The sequence below is a fragment of the Fusarium coffeatum genome, assembly GCF_003316985.1.
Source record: "Fusarium coffeatum strain FIESC_28 chromosome Unknown BRIP53273_contig_5, whole genome shotgun sequence".
In the NCBI taxonomy this organism is placed as follows: domain Eukaryota; kingdom Fungi; phylum Ascomycota; class Sordariomycetes; order Hypocreales; family Nectriaceae; genus Fusarium; species Fusarium coffeatum.
Window position 1 is genome coordinate 1 of NW_022157804.1, and position 18,203 is coordinate 18,203.

General features: G+C 48.8%; 8 protein-coding genes across 8 annotated transcripts; 5 read left to right on the forward strand and 3 right to left on the reverse strand.

Annotated features, from left to right (window-relative positions):
* Nucleotides 1–969: 969 nt before the first annotated feature.
* FIESC28_00181 (uncharacterized protein) lies at nt 970–1,896 on the forward strand (the record flags this gene model as incomplete). The annotated part of the gene is made up of 3 exons (XM_031154332.1): nt 970–1,114; nt 1,163–1,503; nt 1,591–1,896. 3 exons carry the CDS (start codon nt 970–972, stop codon nt 1,894–1,896), a joined length of 792 nt encoding a protein of 263 aa, XP_031021504.1.
* Nucleotides 1,897–2,435: 539 nt separating this feature from the next.
* FIESC28_00182 (uncharacterized protein) lies at nt 2,436–6,273 on the forward strand (the record flags this gene model as incomplete). Its single annotated transcript, XM_031154333.1, has 4 exons — nt 2,436–3,556; nt 4,238–4,490; nt 4,547–5,017; nt 5,071–6,273. The coding sequence occupies 4 exons, from the start codon at nt 2,436–2,438 to the stop codon at nt 6,271–6,273; spliced, it is 3,048 nt and encodes a 1,015-aa protein (XP_031021505.1).
* Nucleotides 6,274–6,404: 131 nt separating this feature from the next.
* Nucleotides 6,405–7,232, reverse strand: FIESC28_00183 (uncharacterized protein; the record flags this gene model as incomplete). Its single annotated transcript, XM_031154334.1, has 1 exon — nt 6,405–7,232. One exon carries the CDS (start codon nt 7,230–7,232, stop codon nt 6,405–6,407), a length of 828 nt encoding a protein of 275 aa, XP_031021506.1.
* Nucleotides 7,233–8,060: 828 nt separating this feature from the next.
* On the forward strand, nt 8,061–8,725 carry FIESC28_00184 (uncharacterized protein; the record flags this gene model as incomplete). The annotated part of the gene is made up of 3 exons (XM_031154335.1): nt 8,061–8,316; nt 8,404–8,428; nt 8,482–8,725. 3 exons carry the CDS (start codon nt 8,061–8,063, stop codon nt 8,723–8,725), a joined length of 525 nt encoding a protein of 174 aa, XP_031021507.1.
* Nucleotides 8,726–8,828: 103 nt separating this feature from the next.
* On the reverse strand, nt 8,829–9,269 carry FIESC28_00185 (uncharacterized protein; the record flags this gene model as incomplete). The annotated part of the gene is made up of 1 exon (XM_031154336.1): nt 8,829–9,269. One exon carries the CDS (start codon nt 9,267–9,269, stop codon nt 8,829–8,831), a length of 441 nt encoding a protein of 146 aa, XP_031021508.1.
* Nucleotides 9,270–9,918: 649 nt separating this feature from the next.
* FIESC28_00186 (uncharacterized protein) lies at nt 9,919–11,670 on the forward strand (the record flags this gene model as incomplete). The annotated part of the gene is made up of 1 exon (XM_031154337.1): nt 9,919–11,670. The coding sequence occupies one exon, from the start codon at nt 9,919–9,921 to the stop codon at nt 11,668–11,670; it is 1,752 nt and encodes a 583-aa protein (XP_031021509.1).
* An 880-nt stretch (nt 11,671–12,550) lies between these two features.
* Nucleotides 12,551–16,662, forward strand: FIESC28_00187 (uncharacterized protein; the record flags this gene model as incomplete). The annotated part of the gene is made up of 4 exons (XM_031154338.1): nt 12,551–12,783; nt 12,835–14,137; nt 14,864–14,993; nt 15,056–16,662. The coding sequence occupies 4 exons, from the start codon at nt 12,551–12,553 to the stop codon at nt 16,660–16,662; spliced, it is 3,273 nt and encodes a 1,090-aa protein (XP_031021510.1).
* A 135-nt stretch (nt 16,663–16,797) lies between these two features.
* Nucleotides 16,798–18,102, reverse strand: FIESC28_00188 (uncharacterized protein; the record flags this gene model as incomplete). The annotated part of the gene is made up of 1 exon (XM_031154339.1): nt 16,798–18,102. One exon carries the CDS (start codon nt 18,100–18,102, stop codon nt 16,798–16,800), a length of 1,305 nt encoding a protein of 434 aa, XP_031021511.1.
* Nucleotides 18,103–18,203: the final 101 nt, after the last annotated feature.

Genomic DNA, 18,203 nt, shown 5'->3' on the forward strand with positions numbered 1-18,203 from the left:
ACATACGACCATACCTACCAGAAAATACGGGATCCCGTCCGCTCTCCCATAGTCAAGCTGGTAAGGGGCGGATTAGTAGTTGGGTCGGTGACGACCAGCGAATCCCCGCTGTTGTATGTTTTTTGCCTTTTGCCCCGTCGTGCACGGATAGACCCAGTAAATCAGTGACAATAAGTTTTGCTCCAGCGTCCGATACCACATCATATCTTTTCTGACTATAAGCTGAAGGATGCGATGAAGTCTAGGTGCTGCAGTCAGCGGATTTGAGTATGACTTCAGCGTTGCCTTTTTTGCAAGTCGGGTAATCAAGGGATTGACGCGGCATCTTGAAGCCGTCACAGACGAGAGGCCCGTTGCAGGCAAACATCTTGCTTAGACCTGTGCTCAGAGGACTAGACTCACAGTCATTCTATGTCGCTTAAGATATAATAAAGGCATTCGCCAAAGCTCATTCTGTTGATTCAACAAAGAAACAATATTCAAGGCATCTTATTAGAGTTCTTTGTGGTCAGCATGAAATCCGAGGGTTGAGCTTTGTCACCACGTTGACACCGATTCGTATGCTATCTGTTCAAGACAACGGCCTTGGTGAAATGGAAAAGCTTTTTAACAAAATGATGAACAGGATTTTCAAAAAGAAGTAGTCTTATTCAACCAGAGGAACCGCACTTCCAAGTTTGTGGTCTTTGTCTTTGAGAAGAGGGGCCAGGCTTCATCTTCTGAGTCTTCTTTTCAAAGGTCCCGGGACCAGAAAGAGTGCTAAAATAAAGAAGTGGTAGCCTAAGAAAAATTGACCTATTGTTTTTTCTTTAAGCTCTGAAATTAATGTTTCTGCCTGTTGCAACTGACAACTGTCTGCCAGTGGCGCCGTTTCCTGGGCAACTCCTCTTCTTCACCTTCCACCACAACCCGTCGTCCTTTCTGTTTACACGAATATTTTTCTTCTCTCTCCTTCCGCATTAAATAATCATGTCTGATTTTCCTATGACCTCTACAGGCCGCAGAGCCACTCGCGGTAGACCTTTCCGTGGTCGCGGCCACGGCATCAGCTCTGGAAGGCCTCGTCCTCAGCCAGCATCGTCTCCTGTGAAGACCACATCTGTCCAGAACAACAGTACGCTACTTCATTAAATTTGAGGATAATACCAACTCATCTTTCTAGACCGCGTCGATCGCGCTGCTTCCGAGAAGCCTGCCTCTGGCGTTCCTTCCCCAGGCGTTCCTGCCCGACTCGACACTTCAATCGCGACTATTGATGAGGTTAGCGCTCGGAATAGCACTGGGACCGAGGCAGAATTGGCTCGCCAGTTAGGCCTTGTCACTCCTCAGAACGATCAGTCTCTTCTCGCCGGGCCGCCTGCACTTACCATCAACAACTTTGCCCCTTCCGGTAATGCTCCCCCTCCCGCTAGCGACTCCGAAGCCACTGAACCGGAAGACAGCATCTTTGCTGCTATCATCAAACATAGGGTCAATCACGTTGATCGCACCGTTCGAATCCGCGTACAGTGGCCCAACGGCACCATAGGCCCATGGATGGATGAACGCGACGTTCAGGAAAAGTCTCCCGAGTTACTCTACAGCTACTAGGAGAGCCATGGAGGACGCGAGCAAGCTACAGGCCTCGATGAGTACCATGTTTTTGCCATCCTTGATTCCCACGGTAGCGCTGGAAAGAACAGAAAGCTCTTGTGCCAGTGGGTCGGATATCCCGATGAGCCGGAACAGAACACCTGGGAGCCTGAGACGAAGGTCAGGGACATTGCCGAGACCATTCACGATGAGTGGCTTGAGGAGATGCAGAAGATGAAGAAGAACAAAGGCCCAGCCAAGAAAGGTCCGGCGAAGAAAGGAGTAGTCAAGAAAGGAACAGCCAAGAGCAAGAGCAAGGCTTAGAACAAGGACTGAACATGAGAAGCTGGAGTGGACGAACTCGGGTTGTTCTAGGGCTATCTAACAAATCAAGGATCTGGGATAGGTTGAGAAGGACTGGTGACTGTACTGATGCTTATGGTCTACGAGCTTCGAGTTTGAGGACTTGGACATCGGACATTGGGGTCAAGCAAGCCGGTGGAATCAGTCAGGGAACAGATAATTGAGCAATCAACAACTGCAAGATTGGACAATTGCCAGAAGAGGTCGGTGATGTCATTTCGGCGAAGCTTACTGTTTAGAGGAGTTAGCTTGTGCGTAGCACTTGCAGCAGTAAGCGCAGCTCCAAAAGAAGTTACATTTCGCCGACTATTACCGGATTCAGGCAAAAACATCTTCACACATTGGTTGTCTACACGGCACAGCATATACGACAGCTTGCTTCTCACCTAGAGAATGCCGTCATCATGAAACGCACCGGCGAATATAAGAACATGCAGTTCTCACTGACTTGACATGTGTAGCACGATCTTCTTGAACATACAAACTTCCAAATTTCCGATATGCCTTCTCAAAAGCCATTCGGTCTTGCTGTTATCGGCACGAACTGGATCACAAACTCATTCATCCAATCGTGTCACGAGAGCAGACTCTTTGAACTCAAGGCAGTCTACTCAAGAAAACTTGATACTGCAAGAACATTCATCAAAGAAACCCCTTCTATCAAAGATGCTTCGTCCGTCACAGCATATGACAACCTCGACTCTATGCTTTCCGATGACCCGAATACCGATGTAGTGTACATCGCTTCCCCTAACTCGTTGCATTACGAACAAGGCATCAAGGCTTTGAATGCTGGAAAACATGTCATCATGGAAAAGCCCTTTGCAACAGATATGAAGCAGCTCGAATATCTCTACAAACTTGCTGATTCTAAGAATCTGTTTATTCTCGAAGCCTACCGTCATATCCAGGAGCCAAATTTCAAAACACTGCAGAGGCTGTTCGACGATGAGAACACCAGGGAAGAGAAATTTGGGAAGGTCTATGGCGCAAGTCTTTCTATGGCAGTTCACTCTCCCCTCTTCGACAATATCCCGCTTCTCCTCCAGGCCAAGGGCGCCGTCGCCAACCCCAATGTCCCCAATGTGGCCTCACTTAAGTTCGGTGGGGGCTGTCTCATGGATATGGGCGTCTACCCTGTTACTTTCGCCATCCGCCTCTTCGGTGTCCCTTCAACGCATACCTATTTCCCTGTCAAGCTCGAAACAGGTGTAGATGGTGGCGGCTTGATCGTCTTCGAGTACACACCAGAGACTTCCAAGCATAAACAGACATTCACGTTGCAAGCTCAAACAAGCAAGCTCTACAGCTCGTTTGCGCCAACTGAGATTTATTGTGAGAAGGGAACTATTAGAATTGAGGGAGGCCAAGCTTCCAATGTGACGGATATCTGCACCATGGAATTCATTCCGAAGGGTTCGACAAAGGGTGAGGAGCTGGGCGAAACCAAACCTGAGTACACGAATATGTTGAACTTGACTTGGGAGGCTAAGGAGCTTGGACGGATCATTAAAGAGAAGGACAGGGAAGCTGAAGCGGATTTGAGAGCGCTTAGCAAGGGTGTTGTTACTGTCGTGGAAGATATGAGGAAGCGAAACGGCATTCTATACGATTTTGAGCGGTAAGTAAGTGTTGGGTGGGTTCCATTGGGTGTCAAAATAAAGTAGCCTAGGTGCGTGTCAGCGTGTCTAAACTGGTGCAACATGGCTGGATTAACTCGTCTCCAGCCGCCAACTCTTCCCACACCATGACGACGTCTATGTAACTCTGCGCAAACCGAACATGCATTTTACTGGTCCCTCAAATAATTGTTAGATACCTTCCAGATGATCAAGCTTCCTGTCAAATCGATGCCAAATAACTAAATCTACGATCATGAAATTCTACGTCACCTCTGATTGGTCGTCTGCCCGTTCACGCAACCGGGGTCATCTAACAGCCCGAGATGCCGAGTACAACATGTCGGATCAAACGAACATCGCGAACTTCCAGTCCTCAAAACAATGCAATCGCTCACATTAACTTGAATAATGATTCCTTCGTCATTTCAAACTCGTCATAATGACTTCCATTGCCCAGGCATTCCAAGACTCCCCAAACGACTCTGACGCTTCCGTGCAAAAACGGCAGCGGGTCTTGGCATGTACTCACTGCCAACAGCGCAAAATAAAATGCAATCGCGTGTTTCCATGCTCTCATTGCGTCAAGGTCTGGCCATTTCATCTACGAACAAGGCGCATGACTAACATCAACAGGCCAATCTAACCTGCGTCCCATCTAAACCGACGCCTATACGCAAAAGAAGAACGCCAAATGTTCTGCTTCAAGAGAGAATCAAGAAGGTGGAAGCGCTGTTAGAGCAGTATACGCTTCAGGGCTCGCCCGGTCAAAGTTCTGGCGCGGCGCAAGATGGAACTGAGTTTTCACCCTCGGCGTCGCCTGCGCCATCGAATGGGACGTCGAACCAGACAACACCGGGTGCTGGAAGGCTTGTCGTTAAGAATGGTGGCTACAAGTTCTTGGACAGCTGCGTTTGGGGGACTATCCATGACAACGTAGGTTTCCTCCCATCAGCGGAATGATATGGTCAAGCTGCTGATAGAAATGACAGCTTGAGGAAATGCGCAACATCCTTGATCAAGAAACATCCGACGAAGAAACATGCCCTTCACAAGCTTCCCCCGTTCCTCTCGAAGACGTCGACCTGCTCTTGGCAAAGACTGCATCCTCAAACATCGGAGACAACTTACCACTACCATTCCAGATCCTTCGACTCTGGCAAGTTTTTCTCAACAGAGTCAATCCTCTGACCAAGATGGTTCATGGACCTAGCACAGAGAGTCTTATTATCAGCGCGATGACAGATCCGATGCATATGCCACACAAGTCCAGAGCCTTGTTGTTCTCCATTTGTCTCATTTCTGTCGTTAGTCTTTCTAAAGATGAAGCTAAGTCGATGCTTGATCTTCAAAAGAACGAGGCGATCCAGAAGTTTACGAACGGCTTGAAGGTTGCTCTCAACAAAGTCAACTATCTCAGAAACTATGACATGGCTACTCTGCAAGCACTGGTCTTCTATCTGGTACGAATAAAGCTTTCCTTTGAAACTTCTTCACTAACCCGTCTCTTCCGTAGCTTTCCTTGCAAGGCCGCAGTAATCACGATGCGGTATGGGTTCTAAGCGGTGCAGTCATCCGAATCGCGCACAAGATGGGCCTCCACCGAGACGGAGAGATACTTGGCCTCCCTCCCTACGAGACCGAAATGCGACGCCGCCTGTGGTGGCAGATCGTAGCATTGGACTCGTTGTACGCGACGACGTCAGGAATCAAGCCCACATCGTTACTATCGGGAGCTGACACGAAAATGCCACAAAATGTCAACGACACCGATTTCTCTACCGAATCCACCATGATTCAACCGCGGGAAAGTGGTACCGAGATGGCCTTTGTTATGATCATTTACCAACTCATCAAGTTCATCACGGAACATCAGGCATCGGACTTTGAACATTTGCTTCTAGGGGGAGTAGGTGCTGAACCTGGAACACCGGAGTATCAGACATACCAAGAAGCACTACATGAGTTCAAAGGTCTTGTTGATGAATTTGATGCTACGCTAGCCGAAGCTGAGAGAAAGTACTGCGATCAGTCAGGAGGACCACTCCATGCGCTCGCTCTGTTTCTTCGACCGAATATCCTTAAAGAGGGGCGGGCAATGGGTACATCGATGGAAGAAACACCAGAGTGGGGTGCAGAGGTTAAGACTCCCAAAGACAACTTCTTTCGTATTTGGTTAACACACCACGAAGGAGCTCTCGGGGTTTACAAGATGGCGAACCAGGGAGGCTTTACTTGGGCTTTTAAGTCACATTTCCATCTGGACGCGCTCGTATTCCTTGCGGGTCAACTTGCTGAGCGTTCGCCACTTGGTTCGTTCGCTGAGCGTACGTGGCGCGTGTTTGATGGCTTCTATCACTATCATGAGGAGCTGTGGAGCCTAACGCAGAAGACTCATGTGCAGCTAGCTCGCCTGTTGCTGAAAGCGTGGGAAGCCCGTGAGGCGACGACTGAAGCTTCGGTGGACGTTCCGGTTTTTGTTCCTAAGCTGAAGATGGCTCTGTTACAAGCTGGGCTATGCTGGCCGAGACAGAACGCCACACTGCCCCAGCCTGTGGAAGAAGGAATCTTGATGCATGATTTGCAGTTCGGAGAGGTTTTATCTGATATGCCGGCGATGCCTTTGGACTGGTCAGTGGCAGATGATCAGCAGCTGGTGGACGCGCAGAATCCAGCTTTGCCTATTTTTGCGTTTTTCAACGGTACAACTGCTTGGTGATCATGAAAAGAATTTTCGATAAATGGATACATTAGCACAGGAGGTAAAAGCTATGTTAGAACAAATTGATGTGAGATGAATAACTGACTACTCTACCACGATGCAGACTTGAAGAGAACTGGTTTGCGTCCCTAAAGCAAACTGACAAACTCCTCAGGCAGAGGTTCATTCTCAACCCAAGCTTTAATTCCATCAGCAAACAATTCCGGAAACTGAAGATTCCATGCATGAATGGCCCCTTTGACGACACAGGCCTGACTCCTCTTCCCATCTTCGTGTCCCTGTGTTCGAAAAACCTTTCCCATTTTCTCTGTGCCTTCAACGTTATCACCCTGATCTCCCGCGATGGCCAGTATTCGCTTGTCCTTTTGCGCAACATCGTCGATAGCGGCTCTTCCCCAGCTTGCAAGCCCTTCGTAAGCACATTTGACAAGAGTCCAGTCGTTATTGCGGGCGATTTCGATCTGCAACTGGGTATGCTGCTTGAGGCCGGCTTTCCAAACACTGAATCTGTAGATACCAGTGTTCAACACAACCATGAGGCCATAGTGTAAAAGACTTGGTCGATCGGCCAACCAGACCTGCCAGGACATGAAAGGCGCGGCGCCTGTAACAAAAGCTGATTTAACAAGATCCGGATGGCGACGAATGATCTCCATTGTTGTGAAGCCGCCTAACGAGAGACCGACGACGTGAGCTTTGCCATCATGGGCATGGGTTCGAATGAGATGCGCGACTGAGTCAGCGCCAAGTTCAAGAGACCATGGGCCGATTTCTTTCGACTTTGAGTGTTGAGGCAGATCGGGGATTACGAGATGGTAGTCGTTGAGAAATGGTACGACGTGCTCCCATTCCAGGTTGCAGGAAAAGAGACCGTGGATGAGTACGATTGTTGTTGGGGCTGATTCATTGTATGAGCGGAAGAAAAGCTCTTTCTCTGGTTTCGGTGATTCTGCCATGATCAGCGATGTTTTCTTCCCTCTTGGATGACTTTGAGGTTAAGTCGCGATGGGTAGGAAGATGGGTGTTGATGTTCGGGGTGAAGTTTCTCCGCTGATGGCTGGAAGAAGGATTCCGGGAGAGGCTTGTGAAACGTTGGCTGCCTACGGGCGCAATCTCCCACGTTTGTGGCCAGCGGCTGGACACTTGGATTCTGGACTGTCAAGGATTCGATAATGAGGCGTTGGGGGAGTGCGCGGCTTTTGCGATAGGGATAGAGGAATCAATCAGATCATGTTTCAACACAAAACATCTGCAAATACGTTCTTTGTTGGTTGAACTGTTCACAATTCAACTCTGTATTGTTCATGACATTCCACTTTAAAGATGGAGCGCCGTACAAGTCGTGCTAGTGAGGCTGGGGCCACTGGGCATGGCCTAGAATTAGTGGCAGACACACCTATGGCGCCTGGAAAATAGAGAGGCCTCACAGCGACATAACGACAAAGGGCCCCACCTCAGTTACGAACCAAGTACTCACATCAAACCCATCGTCAGCACGTCGTTAGTCTCCATCACAGATGCCCTCAATGGCTTCATTCTTAGAGACTGGATCGTCACTTCTTATCTTTTGACATACACCGGTACGTCCACCGATTCGGATCTTGTGGGAACAACTACTAATAACGCCAAGCTTTCTTACTATTTATGCCAAGTTGAGCGATGTCTTTGGGAGGAAGACCATGCTTCTGCTCGCTCTTCTGATCTTCACGATATTCTCTGGTCTTTGTGGCACTACGAACAATGTGGTTGACCTGTCCCACCCCGGCATAAGCCTACTCCCCATGATGCTCTCATCTCCCGCTGCCACTGTTCTCTCGGGCTATCTGACGCGGAATGCCAAGATACCCCCGGTGTATCCCATCAACGTGACTGATGGACTGCAGGTGCTTGGCGTCTGCTTGATGTGCTCACTACCAGTCGACTCGACAGATATGCCTGACGCACAATACGGTTACGAAGTCTTGATGGGTGTTGGCTTTGGGTTAGATCTGACTACTGTCTTGACCTTCGCTCGTATTGTGGTCTCTGAATCTAATCTCTGTACGTTATCCCTTGGTGAAGATTGTTGGAGTTGCTGACATGGTGAAGCCGTGATGATGGGTGCCTTGACATAGATCAGAGTCCTAGGCGGTACGGTATCGCTAGCCATGTGGTGAGTTGTACTGCTGTTCTTCATCAAGGCACGGAACGTTAACAATGATACAGCGCTACCATTCTCAATAACCATTTGAGACCAAAATTGACCGATATCGTATCCACAGAACAAGCAGCAGCAATCTTCGACTCCGTGTCTGTTATAGAAAATCTCGATCCGTCTCAGCAAGTGGCTGTAAGAAGGGCCTTTGCTGAAGGTTATAATTGGCAGAATATCTTCATGGCAGCCATGGCAGCTGCTGGCTTGATTGCGTCGTTGTTTCTGTGGGAGAAGAGTTCGCGCAAAGCAGAATAGGTGGATGAACGATGGGAGTCTGTTTGAACACACTAATACTTCCTTTCATATTCTTCCAAATGTCAAATTAAAACTTATCTGATTATCATTCCATATACTTTTCTTATGCCTCTGTCGTTTTCTCCTTGCTCTCCGCTGCTATTTTCGCAATCACTTCCACAGACTCATTCTCTCGTCCAAGCGGCACAAAGATGTGATCATGGTAAAAACCACTGACAGGGTTACATCCAATACCCTTCGCTGCCAGCTTCGTCGCGACGACAGCCATGAACCCCACAGCTTCCAAACTGGAGGTGACGTTTAGGCTGATCATTTTGCAAGGGAAGAAATGCTCGATGTTGTGAACTTCTGCATATTCTTTGCTGACAATTGCAGTTACACCCTCGGATTCTTTAAAGAGCATTTGAGTCTCGGAAAATGGTGGTAGTTTTGAGGTTTCGGTGAAGGTGGCGAAGACGTAAGTTGTTGAGTGAAGGGTTGTGTTGAGAGTTGAGAGGAGCTTACTCAGAGAGAGCTCGCCGGGGTCTTGTGTCATCAGAGACATATTGAAGATGACAGTAGAGTACTGAATTCTTGAAGAGTAAATGATGATATGATTGAGAAAAAGATGAATTGCGATGGAACGAGAAAGTCCTGATGAGGCTCAATAAAAGTCAACTGGTAGTGGGGCGCAACTTGCACTAAAACAGTCAACGTCAACGGGAAGGCGCGCCCCATCACAGTAGAACACAATGGAACGCTCCACTAATACCAAACTCACTAGAAGATTAGCATCTTCATCACCACAACTTCGTCCGGCGACTTCATCGACCATGCAAATACACAAAACTCGACACCTATTCGGGTCTCCTGTCTTTTCGGAGGCTTGACCTCTTCACGGACTGTTTCGGTCTAGTTCCCTGTCGTTAAAGGACCAATCATGGAGCAAATTTGCACTGCCACGATCGGGCTTACAGCTGGGCTAGGGTCGATCCCCGTGGGCGGTAAGCACTCAAATTCCAGCAAGGCTGAACGACGCAGTTGGGCGAACTGAAGCCACGTCAACAAACATTTGAATGAGTGTCGAGTCGTATACACAATCCAGATACGTCCGCCAAATTTCCAATTACCAAGTGCGACTGGCTATACCATCAGACGAATACAACCTCGGCAAAGACCGGTAGTGCGTTACTATTCTGTAACACCAGGCGAGCATGCGACTCATCAACACCACAACCTTGGAGCTCGAGGAGTTCCAGAGCCAGATACCAGTTTACGCAATTCTGTCTCATACATGGGGAAAGGATGAAGTCTCGTTTGTTGATTGGCAGAACAACTTCGCCATAGCCAGAACGAAAGATGGGTACCACAAAATAGAGCGTTCATGTCAACAGGCTCGAGCCGATGGCTATGATTATCTCTGGTGCGATACAAATTGCATCGATAAAAGAAGCTCCTCAGAGCTCAGTGAGGCTATCAACTCGATGTTCAACTGGTACAAGAATTCAGCCGTCTGCTACGCCCATCTTTCTGATGTTTACCCGGGCGATATGGCGTCCTTTTACACTTCGCGGTGGTTCACTAGAGGCTGGACATTACAGGAGCTGCTCGCACCCAAAGAGGTGATCTTCTTCGACAAATACGGTATCAACTTTGGAACTCGATCGTCCCTATCGCAGGAGATTTTCGATATCACCAAGATCGAGGAAGCTGATATGAGGAGCGGCATCCATAAAGCCAGCATTAGCAAACGCATGTCCTGGGTCTCACATCGCCAAACATCAAGACCCGAGGACATAGCGTATTGTATGCTTGGGATTTTCGATATAAATATGCCCCTGCTCTACGGAGAAGGAGACAAGGCATTTATTCGACTGCAAGAAGAAATCATTCGACTTTCCAACGACCAATCGATATTCTGCTGGCATTGGAGCATGGAACATGTCCCCAGCGACTGGTCGAGTATCCTGTCACCATCGCCAAAGACGTTCGAAAACTCGGGATCCTACCACCAAGCATGGGGAGGTGATGACTCACTTTCCTACACCACAAGCAACTCGGGATTATCTATCAAGCTGAAGCTTGTAGATGTTGCTTCTGTGCATAACACTTGGCCATCTATAAACGAAAGGTCTCATGGCCCAAAGAGCGCTAATGCATTAGCTTTACTCGACGTCCAATGCCGCGACACTAGCTGCAGAGTCGCCGTGGCTCTCCAACAACCACCGCTCAGCAAACGTTTTGTTCGAACCCCATTCCCTTCATGTCCTATCCCGATGGACAACTGCGATGAAGTAGAGCCCACCGAAATATGTATCGTCGGTCCTAGAGATCGCGCTCTCTTGATGCCGGCGCCGTCACCCATGCACATAACGAGTCCCGACTTTGAAACCCTCATCGTCGTTAGCTCGCCTCATAATGTCAAAAGTGTCATAACGGTACCGCAAGTACAGCATTATTTCAACACCCTCGCTCTGCGTCCCTTCGCGCCAACATTCTTCGGGGCAGTCTTTGCGTTAACGTTGACTATGAACCCACTGATGGAATCAATCACCATCTTTTGTTTTGTTGGGGTAGATTGCGATCATTACAGAACGAGGTGGCATTGCCAAATTCTGGAGGCACTTGCTCCTACATGCGCGAGCTCTGAAATAGAAAAGAGAGTTGCTGTTCACGAATCTAAGGTCATCCGAACAGTCTGCCGTTCAATTGTTTCTGGTCGACGACTGAAGAGCGGGGTGACAGACAAGCTCAATACTTCACCAGGAGAAGATTTCCAGATACATGCAGGACCGTGGGTTGACAGCTCTAATAGCTCAAGGTTGTCTGTGACACATATCAAGATACCCAAGCTTTCCTCTTTCCGGTTTAATACCAGAAAAGAATCGGATGACGGTATTGGAAAGCGCAAAGTTATCACTGGATTGAAATCCAGGGAGCTACTGCAGAGTAGAGCGACGGTATGAGTAGTGCGTTTATCGGATGGCTTGGTTCGTGCAGTGAGTAATGAATATGAACCATTCTGCGATTGTTATTGTGCTACTTGATGTGTGTACCTTGCAGGACTCACTTCTCAGAGAAACCTTGACTAATATGGATATGGAAACGCTATCTGTCTAATCTTGCTTGAAAGGCCCGTGAGGATCAACGTTATAAACTGGTATTCTTAGCATTGTTCTCATAAAGATCCTTGTTGCCAAAGAGACGTGGCTGTCGATTTGCAGTTTCTCTTCGAACCGCATTTCACTACCCTATGGCCAATTTCAAGACTAAAGATACCATCCAACCACAAAGATGAAAACGTATCCACTTTGATCGTCGGACCGACATACTACCAATCTCATCAAATGACATCCTTGACTCAAAGTCAAAGCTTCAATACACTGTCGGACCGACGGTCTTTCCCCGTAGTTGAATCCATTTTCGCCCCTCAGCCCCAGATCTTCTCCTTCTCCTTAACCCCAGATTTTACTTGGCCTGGCATCGCGTCGCATCCCCAGACCCATCCCCAGATATTTGAATAACGGAAACGACCAGTAGCAGTGACGCTTTTCCCCGGACCGACGAGTTGCTGCCAAGCGGCTTGAGGAACTTATGACGACGCCTCTCAGAAGATGACCTGACTTTTGTCACCGCGTTGAATCGAGCTACTTAGACTCGGAGAAGTCGGAACCTCCTGTTTACGATTGGTACTTAGATCTAGAAGCGTTCATTCGGGTCTTGTTTACCCGGCTGGCCGTTGTCATTACCCCTTGTCGTCAAATCTCTTCAAACCTTAATCCAGGCATGGATCGCGACGGAGAAAGCGCGTCGCTAGACACCATTTCGCCCTCCAACACTACCACGATGACGTCTGAGAAGCCGCATTCTACGGTTAAACAGACTACCACCGGCGCCATGAAGGAACAGTCGCAACACGCTGAAGCTAGTGCCGCCACGGCGCTAGAACATGAGCTCACGTTTCGAGATGCCGTGCGGCTCTATCCCAAGGCTATCTTTTTCTCGCTAGTCTTTTCGATGGCTATTATTATGGAGGGCTATGATATGGCTCTCATTGGTTCATTTTATGGCTATGAATCGTACGTTTCTTCTCCCGTTTATTACGGTTCCCAAGGCTAATGCGAATGTAGATTCCGCAACAAATATGGCAACCAACCAAACCCCGACGGCGGAATGGTGATTTCAGCAGATTGGCAAACATACATCCAAGTCGGCGGCATGTGCGGCCAGATCTTTGGCCTGTATCTCAACGGCTGGGTTTCCGATGCCATCGGCTACAAAAAGACCATGATTCTAGCCCAGATTATCATGATCGCTTTTACGTTCATCGTATTCTTCGCAAAGAATATCGAGATGATCCTGGCGGGACAGATCCTCATGGGTATCCCCTGGGGTGTGTTTCAAACCTTGACTCTCGCATACGCGTCGGATATTGCCCCGGTCGCTCTGAGACCTTATCTCACTGCTTATGTGAACCTGTGTTGGGTTATTGGGCAGTTGATCTCCGCAGGAATACTGCGCGGACTTCTGAATCTAGACAACGAGTGGTCGTATCGCGTGCCGTTTGCGTTGCAATGGCTTTGGCCACCCTTCATTATACTCGGAACCATCTTTGCGCCTGAATCGCCTTGGTGGTTGGTACGACAGGGTCGTCATGTCGATGCTAAGGAGGCGATTCTCAAGCTCGTCAGTCCTCAACCTGATATCAAGTTTGACGCTGATGCGCAAGTGTCCATGATACATGAGACGAATGAGCTTGAAAAGGCTACGTCGGCGGGTACAAACTATTGGCATTGTTTCATGAGAGCTGACCTACGACGTACGGAAATTGCATCGATTACTTATGTCGCTCAAGCGATGTGCGGCAGCGTTCTCATGGGCTATTCCGTCCAATTTTATGAGCGCGCCGGATTATCGTCAAGCAACGCATTTACTCTCAACATTGTACAATATTCTGTCGGTGCGATCGGCGTCATTCTTTCATGGTTTCTCATGTCCAAATTTGGACGACGTACCCTTTACATCGCAGGAACATCCATGCTTTTCATCATTCTTCTCGTCGTCGGCGGTCTCGGTTTCGCGCCGCAAAAGAACTCTGGTCCATCCTGGGCAGTCGGCAGTCTACTAATCTTCTACACATTTATTTACGACTTAGCAGTCGGACCAATCTGCTACACCATTGTCGCAGAAATTCCCTCCACGCGTCTCAAAGCGAAAACAATTGTGCTGGCGCGCAACTTTAATAATATGGCCGGCCTGGTCAATAATACCCTTATGCCAAGAATGCTCGGTATACATGCATGGAACTGGGGTGCGAAAACGGGTCTCTTTTGGGCGGCGTTTTGTTTTCTTATTATGGTGTGGGCATATTTCAGATTGCCGGAGCCCAAAGACAGGACGTTTGGAGAATTGGATGTTTTGTTTGAACATAGAGTGAGTGCGAGGAAATTTGCAAAGGCGCGCGTGGATCAATTTGGGGATAGGACTGGTGCTGTTGAAGTTGATGGACATAGGTAGAGATTGTACATCACATGTAATTATTATGTATTCTTGGTTAAATAAACGACGCAATTTTACACGTGCGGTTAATCAGAAAAGCCAGGCCGTCATAATCCTGCAGGCGCATCTGCAATGAAGCAGCTGACATGCCAATCATTGGTCTATCCCTACAAGGGGAAATAATCGGTTATCTGCCCCAAACAAGCATAACAACCAACACGCTACAGTGGAACCTCGAGTATCAAATGCGCGGGGAAACAGGCAAGGGCTACAGTGGAACACTCCATGCCGTATCTCAGTGGAACACCGTAATCGCAGTGGAACATCAGAATCTGATCTCGGACCGTCGAGATTGTGAAAAAAATGGGCGTTTTTAGTAGAGGCGAGACAATGATCTACAGGATCCACCACCCAAGACTCATTCCCTCGGCTGATTGGCATGAGACGTGATGTCGGTCCGACGAACAAGCGGCGGAATTTTGGGGGGTCGGCTGAATTATTTACTTATTAGGCAAAACCCGGTCTGGACTGGTCTTTCAAATTTGGGTTTTATAATCAACCCAATTCCCCAGACTTTGTTCCTTTGCTTGAGTATCAATTGCGTGAACAGACAAGTAAAAGACAGCAGGGAAATATTCAGACAGGACGATGACGGTCAAGAACACTACTCCACGCCCACGATGGCATCCTGCGCCTACATACCATCTCAAAGCACCAAGAGGATGGATCAACGATCCTTGCGCGCCTGGATATGATGCCTCTACTGGTACATACCATCTATCATATCAATGTAAGTGCAAAATCCATCACCATCACCAGGAAAAGCAGCATCCAGACTGACTTTGCCACCAGGGAACCCCAAATCCTGCGATTGGGGTGACATCACTTGGGGCCATCTCACAAGCAGAGACGGATTAACATGGAAGCAAAACACTCAAAACCCCGTCCTAGAACCCTCAGAAACATACGACAAGGAAGGTATCTTTACAGGATGTCTCCACCCCACTGGCCTCCAAGGCGAAGAAGGCCAACTCACAGTTATCTACTCCTCCATCACACATCTCCCCATCCACTGGACTCTCCCATACACACGCAACTGCGCCGGTCTCTCAGTAGCAACTTCAAACGACGGAGGCAAGACATGGCAAAAGAGCGAACAAAACCCCATCTTAGACGGTGAACCAGAAGGCGTCACAGTAACCGGCTTCCGCGACCCTTATCTAGCCGAATGGCCCGCCATGGACGAGCTCCGCGGCGAAGCGAGCCTGTACGGTTTTGTTTCAGGAGGTATCGTCAACGCCGGCCCGACAGTCTTTCTTTATGCTATCTCACCGACCGATCTCACCCAGTGGACCTACCTCGGCCCTTTAACCGACCTCCCCACCGGCTACAGCCCCTCCGGCCGATGGGGCGGCGATTTCGGTGTGAACTGGGAATGCGTCAACTTCATGACTCTTCACAACGACACCGAGGAATGTCCGTTTATGCTTATGGGAACGGAAGGTGGAGTTAAGCCTGGTGCGAAGGAGGGTGCTGAGCAGTGGTCTTTGTGGATGGCTGGATCTCTGGAGCAGACTGCTGAAGGCCCGAGATTGAAGCATGAGTTTGATGGGATTTTGGATCATGGGTGTCTTTATGCGCCGAACTCGTATGAGCATCCTATTACGAAGAATAGGATTGTTTGGGGGTGGTTGAAGGAGGATGATTTGACGTTGGCGAGACGTGAGACGAAGGGATGGACTGGATACTTCTCTCTCCCGAGGGAGCTGTTCTTGTACTCTGTCGATAACGTTACAAGAAGTCTTACGTCACCACTGGAGGATCTTGGCTGTGTCAAGGCTGTTGAGAACGGAAGAGGATCATATACCGTCCAGACATTAGGCATCCAGCCATTGCCAAACCTGCAAGATCTCAGACGAGGAAAGCCCGCTTACTGGAACAACGTCGTCAGCAGTACTGGACTCGGAAGCCTCATCAAGTCTCACTCTGGATCTTGGGAGCTAGAAGCCACGATAAAGGTGTCGCCTAATGATCAAGGAGTGGGCTTCTGGATCCGACATAACGAGGATCTATCCCAAGGCACAGCCATCCACTTCTCTCCCCAAACCGAAACAATCACAATCGACAAGAGCAAGTCCAACAACGAAGCCAATATCGAAAAGGCCCCTGCTTCAGGCCCATTCACACTCTTCTACTCTGATAGAAACGGATCAGAGGAGCTTGAGAAGTTACACTTGCGCATCTTCTGCGACGGCGATGTTCTGGAAGTGTTTGCCAATGATCGCTTTGCTTTGTCGACTATGGTGTACGCTGATACGAGGGACTGCACTGGAATTAGCTGGTTTGTTGATGGTCAAGGGCCGGGTGAGACTGTTTTTGAGTCTGTTAAGTTGTGGGAGAATATGAAGGAGGTATTGGAGGTTGATGAGCCTGTTGTTTATGAGCGAAGCCAGCTATGATGAGAAGTCGCTTTTCTGGTAAATGGAGTTATGGTTGGGACATACTATAGTTGAAACTATTATAAACAGCATCTTATATGATCGGCATGACCAAGAAATAAATACGTCATTTTAAAGACAGATTATACATCCATTCTATCCTATCAAATTCTTCTCAGAAGCCTCAGGCCGCTTCTCCGAGAACGCCTTCTGCTCCTCTTCCCTCTGACTATCTCCCAACGAAACACGTCTCCTAGCATCAACATAAACCATATACTCCTCATACGTATGCGGAAGAACCTTCAGGTCCTTAGGCACAGAGAAAGTATAGTTGAACTGACCAGTGGGCTTGGCGACTCCGTGCTCAACATCACGAACCTTGCTATCAACTCGAATATGAACACGAGTCATAGGATTCTCGTTATCAGGGAAACCAGGCTCTCTACCGTCCTCTTCTAACAGTGGAGGATCAGTGTACGCAACAGTGGCGGTGAGATAGAGCACACTTCCGACGGGAACGGGATTGCGAAAGGTGCAAGGATCGGCGCTGATGAAAGTCGGACGAGCATGAGCGAAACTAGCCGCACAACAAAACGCAAGCTCAAAGGTCTGCTTCAAATGGAAACCACCAAAGATCATCGTCTGATGGCGGTTGCGGAACTGCGGCTGCATGATAGCAGCAGTAGAAAGCTGCGTCTTGGACATAGCCACAACGTTGGATGGTTGGCGAAGATCGTTGTTGGGATCGTGGTAAGCAAGCTGTCGTAGCCAGATCTGATGGATCAGGGCTGACTCAGCATCATTTGGCTCTGTTTGTAGAAGTGATGCCTTTGAAGTCTCCTTCTTGGACAGTGATTTGGCTTCTCCGGCTTTGAAGATCTTCTCTTCCTCCGCGTTTGTGGGTACGAGCTTGGGGATGTTGACGGGTTTGCGGGTGTTGGGATCTAGAGCGACCATGGTGAATGTGCAGGTGAGAAGGACATCTTCCGGCTTGCTGGGCTCCCCTTCTTCTCTAGCTTTGGCGACTTTGCATGTAATTTCGACACTGCTTCGGCCGGAAGCGTACGTGACTTGACCGCTGTACTCAAGATCGCAAATCTCGGTGAGGGGGTGGGCTATCGTGATTCTGTCCAGAGCAGCAGTGACGGTCGTGACGCCTGGGCCGGTGTGCTTGTAGACGATAATTCCAGAAAGAGCATCAAGATCCATGAACAGCGTTCCAAGTCTGATGTGCCCAGACGAATTGACGTATGTATCCGACAACCAAGGATCCTTCTTGAGAGGCAGCACAACACGATGGTAGCTATCGCTCATCTTTCTGGGTGTCAAGTCCCTCTCCTTGGGCGTATCGCCGGAATCATGAGCAGGCTTTCCCTCCTGTTGACGTCTGAAGGCCTCAATCCAGGGCATCGGCTGTCGCTGATCGGCCAGCCCTTGGAAGACGCCATCGGTTCGTGACATGGCTGTGGTATGGAAGCTGCTGACTCTCAATGCAGGTCGCAGCGAACGTGATCGCCGTAATGAAGCAATTACGCTTCTTCCTCTGGGCATCATCATGATGG